This window comes from Lithobates pipiens, unplaced genomic scaffold (genome assembly GCF_037356315.1).
Source record: "Lithobates pipiens isolate NorthernLeopardFrog02 unplaced genomic scaffold, aLitPip1_a1.2 Scaffold_11, whole genome shotgun sequence".
NCBI classification, from domain to species: domain Eukaryota; kingdom Metazoa; phylum Chordata; class Amphibia; order Anura; family Ranidae; genus Lithobates; species Lithobates pipiens.
Window position 1 is genome coordinate 9,248,087 of NW_027507696.1, and position 14,836 is coordinate 9,262,922.

General features: G+C 41.3%; 1 protein-coding gene across 5 annotated transcripts in view; it reads right to left on the reverse strand.

The window, feature by feature from the left end:
* Nucleotides 1–5,442: 5,442 nt before the first annotated feature.
* The window catches only part of RXRA (retinoid X receptor alpha), a 348,429-nt gene continuing 339,035 nt past the window's right edge, over nucleotides 5,443–14,836 (reverse strand). For all 5 annotated transcript variants that reach the window (XM_077468460.1, XM_077468444.1, XM_077468453.1 and 2 more), the window contains one exon: nucleotides 5,443–14,347. In XM_077468460.1, coding sequence (XP_077324586.1) covers nucleotides 14,200–14,347 — 148 coding nt within the window. In that variant the 3' untranslated portion in view covers nucleotides 5,443–14,199. The remainder of the gene's footprint in view (nucleotides 14,348–14,836) is intronic.

Genomic DNA, 14,836 nt, shown 5'->3' on the forward strand with positions numbered 1-14,836 from the left:
ACAAGGAGAACAGGATACCTTTTTCATACAAGTACATGGTACAGCAGGCACATATCAGGAATATTAAAAGGGATTACATATTCTTTAACTGGCCTGACGACAGTCCAGACCTTTTACCAACTGAAAATATTCAGTGTATATTGAAATGAAAAATACAATAGAGGAGAGACACACAGGACTGCTGAACAGTTAGCCCATGCACACAAGGTCGGACATTCCGACAACAAAATCCGACGGATTTTTTTCCGACGGATTTTGTCCGAAACTGGTGTTGCATACACACGGTCGGACAAAGTTGTCGTAAAATCCGATCGTTCGGAACGTGATGACGTTTGTACGTTACGACGGGACTACGTTCAGGATAGTAGCCAATAGCTTTGGTCTCATAATTTGATCTGAGCATGAGTGGCACTTTGTCCGATCGGAATTCTCTACAAACTATCGGATCATGTTGTGGGAACATTTTATATCCAGCTCTCAAACTTTGTCTGTCGGATATTCCGACGGAAACAGTCCGATGGAGCCCACACACGGTCGGATTATCCGACAACGCGGTCCGATCGGACATTTTCCGTCTGAATTTCCGACCGTGTGTACAAAGGCTTAGATTGTTATATCAGGCAACAATGGGACAACATTCTTTTCCCAAAACTCCAGCAACTGGTCTTCTCAGTTCCCAGAAGTTTACAGAGTGTCATTAGCCACTTGCCGACTGGCCGGTGATAATTGTACTGCTGGCCCGCAGCTCCCCTGGGCACCGAGACGTAACCGCACATTGTATGGCACTTCTGTGTTTACAGGCATTTCACATCTAGACATGCAAGTGCCAAATCACACAACAGACTAACACCCCAAAAATCGAAATCTCAATCTACTTGGCATTTGTTGCCTGTTATAGTCTGTAATGGCCCACCACAGTTACACTCTATTATACCTTTATGTAGCTCTGACGTATTCTGCTGGGCTGTTAATAAAGAGTTATATAAATCTCTTGTGTAGTGCAAAGAACATTAAGCCATTCATATCAGTCTATGCACCAGAAGAGCTTAAACTCAAATGTCCTCAGCACAGCCTGATACTATTATCAGCATACATTTATACATTTCAACATAGTCTAACAAGCTGCAGCGCTGTGGTGAGAATTATACCATTTACGCCAGTGTCTGCACCAGAATAGCTTTTACTCTAATGTCCTCATCACAGTTTTCTAATATAAATTTTATACCTTTTAGGTATATTTTGGAGTGTGGGAGTAAACCTACAAAACCATGGCAAAAATATGCACCAAAGCACGCTGCCTGGGTGGAAATAAACACAATCCTTAGAGTGTTGCAATGCATTCAGTTATCCAGCAGGTGGCAGCAGAGTACCATTTAATATGGAGTTCAGGGGAGTCTCAAATGCTGAAAGCAACAGCAATCAATCAGATTTAACTGCTCTTATCAGAGTATGTCATATTCTGTTGCTCTGGGTAAGTGCATTCTGCAGTGTTTTTTTTTTTTGTTTTTTTATGAATGTATGGTGGCAATATATATATTTTTTGCAGACTATGAATTTTTATGGAAACCAAACAATAAAACTGTATTGGGATTTTTAAAAAAATAATTATTGGATATGTTTTATGGCAGAAAGTACAAAATATTGTGTTTTTTTTTTTTTTTGGGGGGGGGGGGGAGCAATCAAGCAATCAGCAGTGTTTGATTGCTTGGTTCTCAGTCTTAGAGCCACCAGGGGACAGATGCAGCATCAGACCAATGCTGCATCCACCAAAAAAAACCAACTTCTCTTTTAAAGTGCTGGAAATAAAAACTACTAGACGTGCACTGGCAAAAAAATATTCTGTTTTTTTTTTTTTTGTTTATATCACAAAAAATAAAAAACCCAGCGGTGATCAAATATCACCAAAAGAAAGCTCTATTTGCGTGAAAAAAAAAAAATGATATAAAATTTTGTTTGGGTACAGCGTTGCATGACTGCACAATTACCAGTTAAAATAGTACAGTGCCAAATAGCAAAAAATGGCCTGGTGGATATTTTATTAAAAAAATTAGTAATATATTGTGCTTGTAGGCATTAAAACTTGAATGTGTTTTTTTTACTGAGAATTTGCATTTGACAAACGCATACGCACGCCGATATGTGTGCACTGAAAAAATGGATCTGGCAGCGAAGTAGGGTCCTCCTGGGAGAGGGCACCTTGAAGTTAAAGTTAAGTCCACCTTTTTAGAAAAAAAAAAAAATAAATGCACAAATTTTTGTAGGAAAAAAAAGTGCATTTATTTATTTACTTTATATAGCAGCCTGCAAGTCACTGCACTTTTGACCAATGGCTCGCAGATACAATTCCAGGCTACTGCAGATTCTTCTTCCAGTTCCCTGTCCATACTGAAGTATAAGCTTTCAGTTAGGCGACATTTGCACGGGCGACTAACGTTCATGCAAATAACAGCGGCAGGCCAGTTGCTCGTGTGAATGTAGCCTTAGCCCTTGTACACACAGTCGGACATTTCGACAACCAAATCCGTCGGATTCTGTCCGTCGGATCTTGTCCGAAACTGTTGCATACACACGGTCGGACAAAGTTGTCGAAAAATCCGATCTTTCAGAACGTGATGACGTAATTTCGTTACGATGGGACTACATTCAGGCTAGTAGCCAATAGCTTTGATGTAAGAATTTGATCTGAGCATGCGTGGCACTTTGTCCGATCGGAATTCTCTACACATGATCGGACTATGTCCTATCGGAGCAGCTGGTCGGAAAATATTTCCAACATGTTGGAAAATTTGGTCCGACGGATATTCCGACGGAAACAGTCCGATGCATACCACACACAGTCGGATTATCCGACGACACGGTCCGATAGGACACATTCCGATGGATTCTCCAACCGTGTGTACAAGGGCTTAGAGAGCTGGAAGAAGTGTTGATGGACTACAAGCCTGGTCATTAATGAACTCGTGAAACACGGGAATTGGCTCCATTCATTCACAGACCTCTGTAAATGAATAACTGACAACTGTATGGGGGGGGGGTTCCTATTTGCACTCCGTTACACCCTAAATAAAATTGTAAGAATTAACGGTGGTGCAAAAGGTCATTTATCCTTTGAAAAATGTTACAATTCATTTGATCTCTTTAGCTTCTAAACACACACACACACACACACACACACACACAATATTACCAAAAGTATTTTGACACCTGCCTTTATACGCCCATGAACTTCAATCGCATCCCAGTCTAAAGCCTCGTACACACAATCGGATTGTTGGCTAGCAGTCAAAATGGCGTGTGCCTGGATCTTGTCTTGCATACTAATGGTACACAATTGTCGGCCAACAAACACGAACGTAGTGACGTAGTGAGCACCTGGAAGGCAAGCAACCTGCGGTGCAACTTTTCCAGGCGGCTGGCAAAGTTTTTATTTTGGATAGAGTAAGGGAGGGTTATTATCCCTGCCAGTTTTTTTTTTTTTTTTTTGCCATCTATGTCCAATCGGGCAGAGTTCCCTTCACTTCTTGTCCCATAGCCAAAACAGGAAGTGAGAGGAAATCCCTGAAAAAAAAAAAGGGAGTCCTTTGGGGTCATCTGACCTAGTGACCCCATTGGATGATTACTTATTTGGGGACAGCACAAAATGTGGGATTTTCTTTTACTTTCACTCTCAATGTTAGATGTAAACAGGACAAATAGAGGGTGAATCTCACTAACTGGGGCAAAGACAGCACTAAAAACCTGATAGGTAATCTAATCCCTCTCCACTCTATCCAAAACTAAAAAAAAAAAGTTTGCCTTTAGTTATATTTTAAGCGTGAAAACACTGTGCAACACAGTGGGTGGCACAGTGGTGTAGTGGTTAGCACTCTCACCTAGCAGTAAAAAGAGTCAAGTTCAAATCCCAACCATGACACTACCTGCCTGGAGTTTGCATGTTCTCCCTGTGCCTGCGTGGGTTTCCTCCGGGTACTACGGTTTCCTTCTACAATCCAAAGACATGCAGGTAGGTTAATTGGCTTCTGTCCAAAATTGGCCCCTAGTATATGAATGGGGGCCTTGGATTGTGGGCTCCGAGAGGATAGGGACCGATGTGAGTGTGTAATGTACAGGGATAGGGACAATTGTAGATACTCACTCAGGATGGACTGGTGTCTTTATTCAACCTTACTAACTATGAAACAATCCGTCGGATTTTGTCTGAAACTTGTGTTGCATACACACGGTCGGACAAAGTTGAACGCTCAGAACGTGATGACGTCATTTCGTTACGACGGGACTACGTTCAGGCTAGTAGCCAATAACTTTGGTCTAGGGATTTGATCTGAGCATGCGTGGCACTTTGTCTGATCGGATCATGTTGTCGGAAAGTTTTATAGCCCTGCTCTAAAACTTTGTCGGTCGTATATTCCGGTGGAAACAGTCCAATGGTGCCCACAAACGGTCAGATTATCCGACAACACGGTCCGATTGGACATTTTCCGTCGGAATGTCCGACCGTGTGTACAAGGGCTAACACTGCTCTTGGTTCCCTCCCTGCAATCCCAAGTAAAGCCTAGCCATCATTCCTTAAACCCCATACACACTATCAGTTTTTCTGCTGCGTTTTTCCTTCAGATTTACCAAAACCATATAATATGAGGTCAAACCTTAGGAGTTTCAATGTGTATGCAATCAGGCAGGCCCAAGGCTGGACTGGGACAGAAATTTGGCCCTGGACTTCATCCAGACCGGCCCACTTACATTTTGAGTGTCCCATCACCAGCCACTTACAACAGAGTGTCCCATCAGCACCACCTTACATCAGAGTGTCCCATTACCAGCCCCCTTACATCAGAGTGTCCCATCAGCATCCCCCTTACATCAGAGTGTCCCATCACCAGCCCCCTTACATCAGAGTGTCCCATCACCAGCCCCCTTACATCAGAGTGTCCCATTGCCAGCCCCCTTACATCAGAGTGTCCCATCACCAGCCCCCTTACATCAGAGTGTCCCATCACCAGCCCCCTTACATCAGAGTGTCCCATTACCAGCCCCCTTACATCAGAGTGTCCCATCAGCATCCCCCTTACATCAGAGTGTCCCATCAGCATCCCCCTTACATCAGAGTGTCCCATCACCAGCCCCCTTACATCAGAGTGTCCCATCACCAGCCCCCTTACATCAGAGTGTCCAATCACCAGCCCCCTTACATCAGAGTGTCCAATCACCAGCCCCCTTACATCAGAGTGGCCCACTGAGCCATCGGCCCACCGGGAAACTCCCAGTAGTCCCAATGGCCAGTACATGCCTGGGCAGGCCCTTGCACTACATGGTTTTGCTAAACCTGAAGGAAAAACTCAGCAGAAAAACTGATAGTGTGTATGGGGCTTAACAGTTAGCCGGCGACTTGTGGTGTGTAGTAGGTGTCCATAATCCACAGTACAGAAAGACACGAATGCCAAATTACTTTGAACTCGTATTTATAAACGCTCATTCTGTTTACAATTTCTAATACCATTTATTCATCAAGAAAATACTCAGATTTCCAATGCTTTGTTTTCATTTTGACGTTAACATGTGCAGAAGTGATTCACAGTAAGACTGAGCCGTAGAAAGAGAAAAGAGAGGCAGCTACATGAACACAGCATACCGAGAGCGCAGGGGGTAGAGTCTGCCTCTTAAAGGTGACAGACTTCAACAAGCATAGAGCTCGGGGGGGAGAATGGAGAGATCTGCAATCCTCAGTATTCCAACAGATTGTGCGGGGAAGGAGCACAAGAGTCAACAGTTGAAGCAGTGTTTTCTTCACATTGTAAAAGGTTTTGGAGTTCAATAAGGTTTTTTACAGGAATAAAACGAGGCGTTGTACTTTATTGTCTTGTACAGAGAGATGTGGCAATTGCATCAATAAAAACACAATTCAGAAAACTTTTTTTTTTGGAAGGTTTTAAAAATAGCTTTAGAGCACAGAAGTAGTACATTTTTGAAAGGACGCAAAAGCTGATGTCCTCCAACTCACAGACTTCTTGCATCTTCTGGGGTGGCGAGGCCGAATCCATTCAGCTTTATTCTAAGTGAGGTCAGTGGCCCCTAGAAGAAGTAAATAGTCTGCAAATCAGGTGACGGCAACTTCCATTAGAGGTCTTTTACTTCATCATAAAATCTTAAAAAGCAACCTCTGGGGGGAATATGAAAGCTGACATTGAAGACTTCTTTTTAGAAGTGAAAGGTCAGGGCTGTCATCCTCTTCCCTTCCTTCACAAAGAAGCATGCAGCCAGCGTGGTGCACCCGACATGAACATGCTTTTCTCAGATCACCCAAGGTAGTGATGCCGGAAGGATGAAAACCCCGGAGGTTACAAGTCAGCAATCAAAGTACTCATAATGGTGTGTTTATAAAGCTACAACATAAAAAAAGAAACAGCCAATCGCTGCCACATCTTACGACCAATCACAGGTACTGCGTGAACATGTAATCATACCTGCAGATAGATTTCCACTGCAGCTGTAGAGAAATATGTTTAAGCCCAGGTTCACACCGAGCTGCGGGAACGATGCTGTTGATTTCACTCCCGCATTTCTGCGGCAATTTCACAGACATCTGTGCGGGTTTCTGCACAGATGTCAATGGAAATCGCACCCCCGAAATCGCAAAAAGTAGTAAAGACTTTTTGAAATCGCTGCGGCGACACAAATGCAGCATCGCATCAATTAGGACGGTGCTATTGCCGCCGATTTGACATGTCAAATCGCATGTAAAAACGCACCAATGTGAACCAGGGCTAAAGCTGAATTCCGTGAAAAAAAGGCAAAACTGTCCTTGCATTGGGGCTCCCCCCTTCACTGCAAGGATTAAGTGCTCGTTTTTTGTCTGGGCTGCCATGTTAAAGCAGTTATCACTTACTAACGCAAGCCTTCTCCTCCTCCTCCTCCGCTTCCCCCCCCCAAAAAAAAAGTCATTCCCCTTTGGCGTGCCATTGGCTGCGGGTACTCTTAACGCCACCGTAACCAATGCAGAACCAGCAGTTCTGCATTATATGTCAGGGCGCCAGAGAATCATCCACATCCCAGATTACCAGAGGGAAGAAGAGAGCCCCAGCCCCCGGGGGAATGTGAAATAAGGTGAGTAAAACTGCTTTTTGTATTGTTTCCTTAAAGGGGTTGTAAAGCTTTGTTTTTTATTTTCTAAATAGGTTCCTTTAAGCTAGTGCATTGTTGGTTCACTTACCTTTTCCTTCGATTTCCCTTCTAAATGTTTTTTTTCTTTTTTTTAAATTCTTTATTTATGGATTGCAGGTAATACAGAAACATACCGAACAAAAACATGTTACTCAACTTTCCTTGGTACCGATCAATACATTTAGTACACTGTATAGGTAAATTATAAATGTACTGTGTGTTATAGCATTATCAGCAGTGAATACCCTAAGTCAATGACTCTAGCTCTCTTACCCGGCTGTCTGCCCAGTGATCTACAAGCATCTGCACCATTCCCCGAGACGGCTCCTTTTCACGGAAAGATCCCCTTCAGTGCCATACCTTGCTACTTAAAAGAAGAAGCCTGGGCAGTGCCACCCCAAGAGTTGCCATTCCTCTGATGTTTTTTTTTTCTTTGTCTGAATTTCTCACTTCCTGTTTCTCTTCAGTAAACTTCACACCATCATCCGAGCGGTGTTTAGTCAGCCAGAACAGCTTACTGAACAGCTTACTGAGGAGGAACAGGAAGTGAGAAATTCAGACAAAGAAAACAAAGAAAAATAACATTTAGAAGGGAAATCGAAGGAAAAGGTAATTGAACCAACAATACACTAGCTTAAAGGAACCTATTTAGAAAATAAAAAACAAACCTTTACAACAACCCCTTTAAACAAAAACAAGCATTTAATTCTTGTAGTGTGTGGGAGTTTTGATATTTCTCAGGAGTTCAGTTTAAAAAAAATATATATATATATATGAAAAGACTTTATTTTCCTGCTAACATGTCATTTGAAAACAGTGCCCCCCCCCCAGCTTCACAGTGAGGTATGGCACCTCCAGAATGACTACTGCTACGTAACACGTCAGGCTGGAATCTGTGAATGTTAGTACAAAACTGTAAGCAGGGATAAACTTCCATCAATACAAAAATAGATTTTACTTCGCTGATACAATAGAATTTTTCAACCCTTTCTATAATTTGTTTTTTTCTAACCTTTTTTTTTTTTTTTTTTTTTTTTTTTACTTTTGTAATACACAAACATTTTTTTTTTTTATTTATTTTTTTTTCATTTTTCAACATTATATCACAAGAACAACAAAAGGATACCTCTCGGTGCTGGTGAGTTTCACCTATCCCCCTCACACTGTAAAGATCCTGCGGCACCTCAAAACAGGTGCGCAGACGAACAGACCGGGCGTTCCTTCCCTGTGCACAGAGTGGTGGTTAGAAAGACAACCCATCCTTTTCACAACTTGTTATAACCCAAATGTACTTCTTCTATGGCTTGACAGATGGACAATGTGAATGTCTAGAAGTGCTACATTTTGTCTGTTATTTTTTTCACTCGGGCGCCTCTATGGATTTCTCAGTCCTGAAAACAGAGACGATGTCCTGATTCTGATTATTTAACAACAAATGTTGGCTCAAGAGATAAGTCTACAGATTGATAAAAGTAAAAATGGCCATTACGGAATTGGCTGCTTCATTTTCACATCCTGTAAAAGTGTGGCGCAGCTGTTTTTTTCAATTTTTTTGTCTACTTTTTTTGTGTGTGTATCCCACAGTGGAGCAGCAGCCTTACACATTTTTTGTATATTCATTTGTAATAAAAAAATTGTTTTTTTTAATAGTGTTTAATTCTAGAATTAATTTTTTGGATATTTATTTGAGAATATTTTTTCATTTTTTGTATATTCATTTGTAAGAAAAAAATTGTTTTTTAATTGTGTTTAATTCTAGAATTAATTTTTTGGATATTTATTTGATAATATTTTTTCTTGCCTGATAAGTAGGAAAAAAGTAAATCCCCCCCCCCTTTTTTTTCTGTTCTCAGCGCGGTTTTATTTTTCTTTTCTGTAAAAGTGTAATGTGTTATATTTTCTATGTCGTTTTCTGGGAGGACTACACTGTGAAGATTTTGCAATTCAATTAATAAAATAAGAACAGAATGTAATAAAATAAAAACGCGTGACACAATAATATTAAAAAAAAAAAAAAATTAATCAAAAAAGATTATTTGGCTGAGACCCAGGTGCAGTCTATGAATCAGGTTCCTTTAATGACTTCACTTGAGTGCATTATGGAACATAGATGTACTGATAGAGGAAGTGGAGAGACAATAAAATTATAGGAAAAGTGACAAGAAAATGCAGTTTTTGGCTTAGAGAGTCGAGTCACTTTCATGCGAATTCTGTGTGTAATTTATGGAAATCGTTCATGGTATGTGTACAAGATAAGGTAGGTGCCCTTGTGGAAGCGACTGCCTTGAGCAAAAAAAAAAAAAATCTACCTTATGAAAGTGTGACTGCTGACACCGAAGGTTCAATAAGTACTCTTAAAAAAAAATTAATTCGATGACCTTCCGTCCTGTACCAGAATTTATCTTTTCTTTTTACTAAAGCGATGGCAAGGAATGGGTTAAAGGATACATTTATTTTAGTTTAGGGGGAATGTACACACACAGCCACTGGGGTGAAGTACACATTACAACACAGAACAAGGTCAGCCCTGCAAACTAGCGGTCATTGTCCCTGTAGAGATTAAGGCATTCTTTTAAAATTCACATGTGCCGAGACTGCTCTGTTAAAGGGATGGATTCTGCAATTTAATGACTTAAAACAGATTTTTTTTTTTTTTTTTTTTTGGGGGGGGTGATTTGGGGCAGGGGACTTCCTGTTTAACAGATATACAAGTAAGGCACTCGGAGAATAAATAAATATTCACCTACAGTCATACGTGATATATAACTCAATAAAAAATTCTTCCTAAAGGCCCCTCTCTAAAATCTTAAGCACTGCCCGGCCGGCTATGCCCCGGAGATGTAGTAGCAAAACTCCCAGGGGTACAGCAATGAGAGATCCAGCAGTGGCTCCCCCACTATGGCAGGCAGCAGCTAGTGTGACAGGTTACCTTTAAATCTGATGTAATGGAAAAGGGGGGGTATGTCACTGAGTAATGCCACAATGTAACCAGGTCCCTGCCCCCACCTGCGACCAAACACCACCCGGTGACTGTTACTACTAGTGCTGACAGAACTTCTAATTTTTTAAGGCACCATTATAGGATGAAAGATACTCAGGTTTACAGCTCATATTATAAAAGGTGGCTCTCACCTCTCAATCCGCGGATTGAATGGTGTGCCGTTACGTGGATTGAGCCCATAGGAAAGGCCACAGCTTCGGCCTAGCTGCGGCCATCTTGGTACACCCAGCGGCAGCCTAGGTGAGTGGCGCGCTGACGTCATCATCACCCGCCTCGGCTCGTGGATCTGCCTGCCTGTGTAGTGGTAAGCAAGCAGACAATCGTAGGGGAGATGTGGATATTACAGTGGGGGAGATGACGTGGATATTACAGTTATAATTGAAATTAGTCGATTAAAAAAAAAAAGTTTTAAACATATTGTATGGCTCTCGCGGAATTACATTTTAAAATATGTGGCGTTCATGGCTCTCTCAGCCAAAAAGGTTCCCTACCCCTGAACTACACTGAATCAATCTGCAACCTTTGTTGAGCCTCCTTTAATCTAAAATGGCTAAACATTTTTAATATCTCATGCTTTGCACCCATTTTAAAGAGTGCTAACATATATTGTCGTTTTGAAAGTGTTCATCAATCTTACAATCTGTACACACAGATCTTACGGTTACTCTGGCTGCAATTGTCTTTTTCTCCAATAAAAATGAGATGAAGCTTATTAAATCTTAGTCCACCTTCATCTATCAGCTGTATCTCATCGAGGGAAAATTGCTTTAATATACATCTAGTTGAACACAACCAGATGCATCGAATTATACCAAAAGCTGATTCATCAAGGAAAAATGCAAATGCATAGAATTTAAACGCTTTACAACATTCTGTGTCCCAATCCAGCAGAGGTAAGGAACGCCAGGTCTGGACGGTGTCTTCCAACAATCTGCTCAACCACTAGCTTTAGAAATCACAAAAGAGGTATCGTAACGGTATCAATAGCGCTTGAACAGTTGCAGGCAAGAAAAAGGAAAGGAGGGAGAGGGGCAATGCTTCACAGAAGCGTGCTTCAGCATTGGCTCAGGTTCCGAGTAACTCGCTCCCACGCAGAACGGAGAGAGCGCCAACGAAAGAAAAAAAGACAAAAGTTTCTTTGGAAAATATACATATACCATTTTTGCTTTACAAGAAAGGAATAAAAGAGAAGGCCAGTTAGTTCAAATAAAGCAATGTTCGCACTGATTTACCCTGTAAAATAAAAAAAATAATAATCTAGGAACAGTTTTTGGAGGTTCTCTGTGATTCTGTCAACTTTTTTTAAGTCCAAAAACTCTTAGCCCTTGTACACGCGGTCGGAGATTCCGACGGAATGTGTCCGATCGGACCGTTTTGTCGGATATTCCGACTGTGTGTGGTCTCCATCGGAGTATCCGACGGACCAAGTTTTCCAACTTGTTGGTAGAATTTGCCGACAAAATGCTCCGATCGGACATACTCCGATCATGTGTAGAGAATTCCGGACTGTTTCCATTGAAATATCCAACGGACAAAGTTTTAGAGCTGGGCTCTAAAACTTTCCGACAACATGATCTGTTTCGGACTTTGTCCGATTGTGTGTAAAGAATTCCGATCGGACAAAGTGCCACGCTTGCTCAGATCAAATTCCTACACCAAAGCTATTGGCTACTAGCCTGAACGTTGTCCCGTCGTAACGAAATAACGTCATCACGTTCTGTTTCCGACAACTTTGTCCGACCGTGTGTATGCAACAGTTTCGGACAAAATCCGACGGATTTGGTTGTCGGAATGTCCGACCGTGTGTACAAGGGCTTAGGCTTTTTGCCACTACATGGATTCCTCTTCTTAACTGAAAACACCATTGCCTTCCCATGAGGCTCTAAACCAAATCGGCAACTTGGTACTCTTGTTGAGTCTCTTCTTCAGCAATGGTTGAACTATTTAAACAAGCTGAAGATTCTGAGTACCAAGACGTACGTTGTAAAAGCTACACCATTTTTTTTTTTTTAAAAAGCCCAAATATTGGATAAAATTATCCCTTCTTTGCCGATATAATGGAAAAGGAAAGAGAAACATTTGGAAAAATTCCGAGGAACCTCATAAGGCTGCTTTCACACTGGGGCGGTATTCAGGCGTTACAGCGCTAAAAATAGCGCCTGTGTAACGCCTGAAAAAAAACGGCCCCTTTAACTCCAGTGTGAAAGTCGGAGGGCTTTCACACTGGAGCGATGCGCTGGCAGGACGGTGAAAAAAGTCCTGCTAGCCGCATCTTTGCAGCGGTGAAGGAGCGGTATATTCACCGCTCCTAAACCGCTCCTACCCATTGAAATCAATGGGACACCGCGGCAATACCGCCGGCAAAGCGCCGCTGCAGCGGCGCTTTGCGGGCGGGTTTAACCCCTTTTCGGCCGCTAGCGGGGGTTAAAACCACCCCGCTAGCGCCCGCACACCGCCGCTAAAACGACGGTAAAGCGCCGCTAAAAATAGCGGCGCTTTACCGCCGACGCTGCTCCCGCCCCAGTGTGAAAGCAGCCTAAGAGAAGGCCATGTTTTTCAAAATGATCTGGTCCTATGAAAAACACAAACATTATGCTAAAAAGCTATTGGAGATCTTCTTTAACTCAAAAACGGTGACAGATACCAAGAAGGCTTTGAGTCGTCAATGTTGTTGGCCACACGATCACCTGCAGGCTTTTAAACCCAAGGACTTCTCAAACCTGGATCTCACATTCTGGTGTTCTATTTAGAAGTTACAAACTAAAAAAAAAAAAAAAGTTAACAGTTTCATATTTTGATGATTTTTCTTATTTATCTTTACCAACGACAAGAAATCGGAACCTCTGCAATAAGTAATTTTGGTTTATACGAATCTCTAGAAAAACTCAGTTGCTGTTTTTTTTTTTTTTTTTTTTAGAAACAATTGTAATTCTGTACTGTACATTTTTATGTTTTTTTTTTTTTTTTTAAGAACAACAATTATAAAATCACCAGGATTTTCTGCCTCTGTGGCTCCTGTTGCTAGAGAAGATAAGTGAAGCCTTCTCTTGATGTGAAGGATTGCAATACAGGTTTAGAAAACAAAAATGGACGAGATCCCTGAAATCTACCCGAGGGGCCCAAAGTGGCTCACTGGCTGTATCATTTTTTTTTTTTTTAAGAGGCAGTAAATTCAAACTGGTGGTTTCCAACAATTTCTTCAATACATCAAAACAAAAATAATTCTGTAGTGCCTTGATCCATAGAGCCTTAAAACAAGCTAATGGTTCACCACCCAGATGGTTCTGGAAAGCGAGCTGTGGAGTTAGCTTTGCTCTTTCCACAGGGAGAAAATGTCTGTTTTAATTGCTAAATCCCTCAAAAAAAAGCATGTGAGGGGACAACAAGTTCAACTGAGTTCTTTTTTGAGATGTTTGTTCTTTAAAAATTAAGGCCTAACGTGGAATAAGGGGCTAGTACAACCCCATTTATGTGTTTGCCTGTGGAAACCGATGCCAATTGCTATATGGACCTTCTCAAGGTTTGTTTTTCCTGGAGATCAGCAAAAAAACTTCTCCACACCATGACAAACCAGTTCTTGTGTGGGAACACACAGATTAGAAAACTCTTCCATTGTCTTTTCAACATAATATATTTTTGAAAAAGAAGAAAAAAAAATAAAATACATTCACCCTCCAAAGGGATCTGTGCGGATTTTCTTGTAATGTTTTTAGATGCTGGTGGTCTTCTGGGGGGGCCACCAAAGCCAAACAACAACAGCAACTTAATTAAGCTTCAGCAGCGACAACCAAGCCATGTCTTCGAAAGAGACAAAAAAAAAAAAAAAAAAAAAAAAGGACGAGCCCAGCTTATCCGCATCCCAGACGTCTGTCACTGTTTGCTGTTGTGTTCTGAGAGCACGGTTATAGCTCTGTGGATGGACTAAAGGCGCGCATGTGACACTGCATGAGGGCTCCTGGACGTTTTCTGTAAGTGTCTCTGAGGGCATCACACGATGCGTCCATCGCCCTCGGCACACGGACAACTAAACAACCCTTCTTTTAAGTCATTTGATGAGGAGCTTCCAGCATCTCCATTAAGAAGGTGTCAATTGGTGTGTCTCCTATTAGCTTGAAGAAAAAGAGATGTTCCAGACATTTCAGGCCAATGGAACGGAGGGCGGGTAGACGCAACAGCAGCTTTGCAAACCTGGCAGTGGAGAGGGCAAAAAAACAAAGTGTCAGTAAAAAAAAAAAAAGAAAAACATTGCAGAAAAAAAACGAACAAGAAAAAAAAAAAAAAACGAACAAGAAAAAAAGAAAAAAACGAACAAGAAAAAAAAAAAAAACGAACAAGAAAAAAAAAAAAAACGTACAAGAAAAAAAAAAAAAACGTACAAGAAAAAAAAAAAAACAGCCTTTCCTAGGAAGTTCTGTGGGGCCTTCATGCTGGTCTTTACTAAGAAACTCAACGAAAATTGTTGACAATAATGGACTTTTTAGGCATAAATATAGATATAACAAAAAGAGGGAAGATAAATTTAAAACAATTTTTATTTCTAAAAAGACAACAAACAGAATGTCAATGCCTCAGAGCGTAATCTTTCAATGTCTAGCGTATTGTAAGTACATCACATTCTATCTACATATATTCCCATAGGCATCCAACATCCATCAAGGAACAAATAACCATCATTAC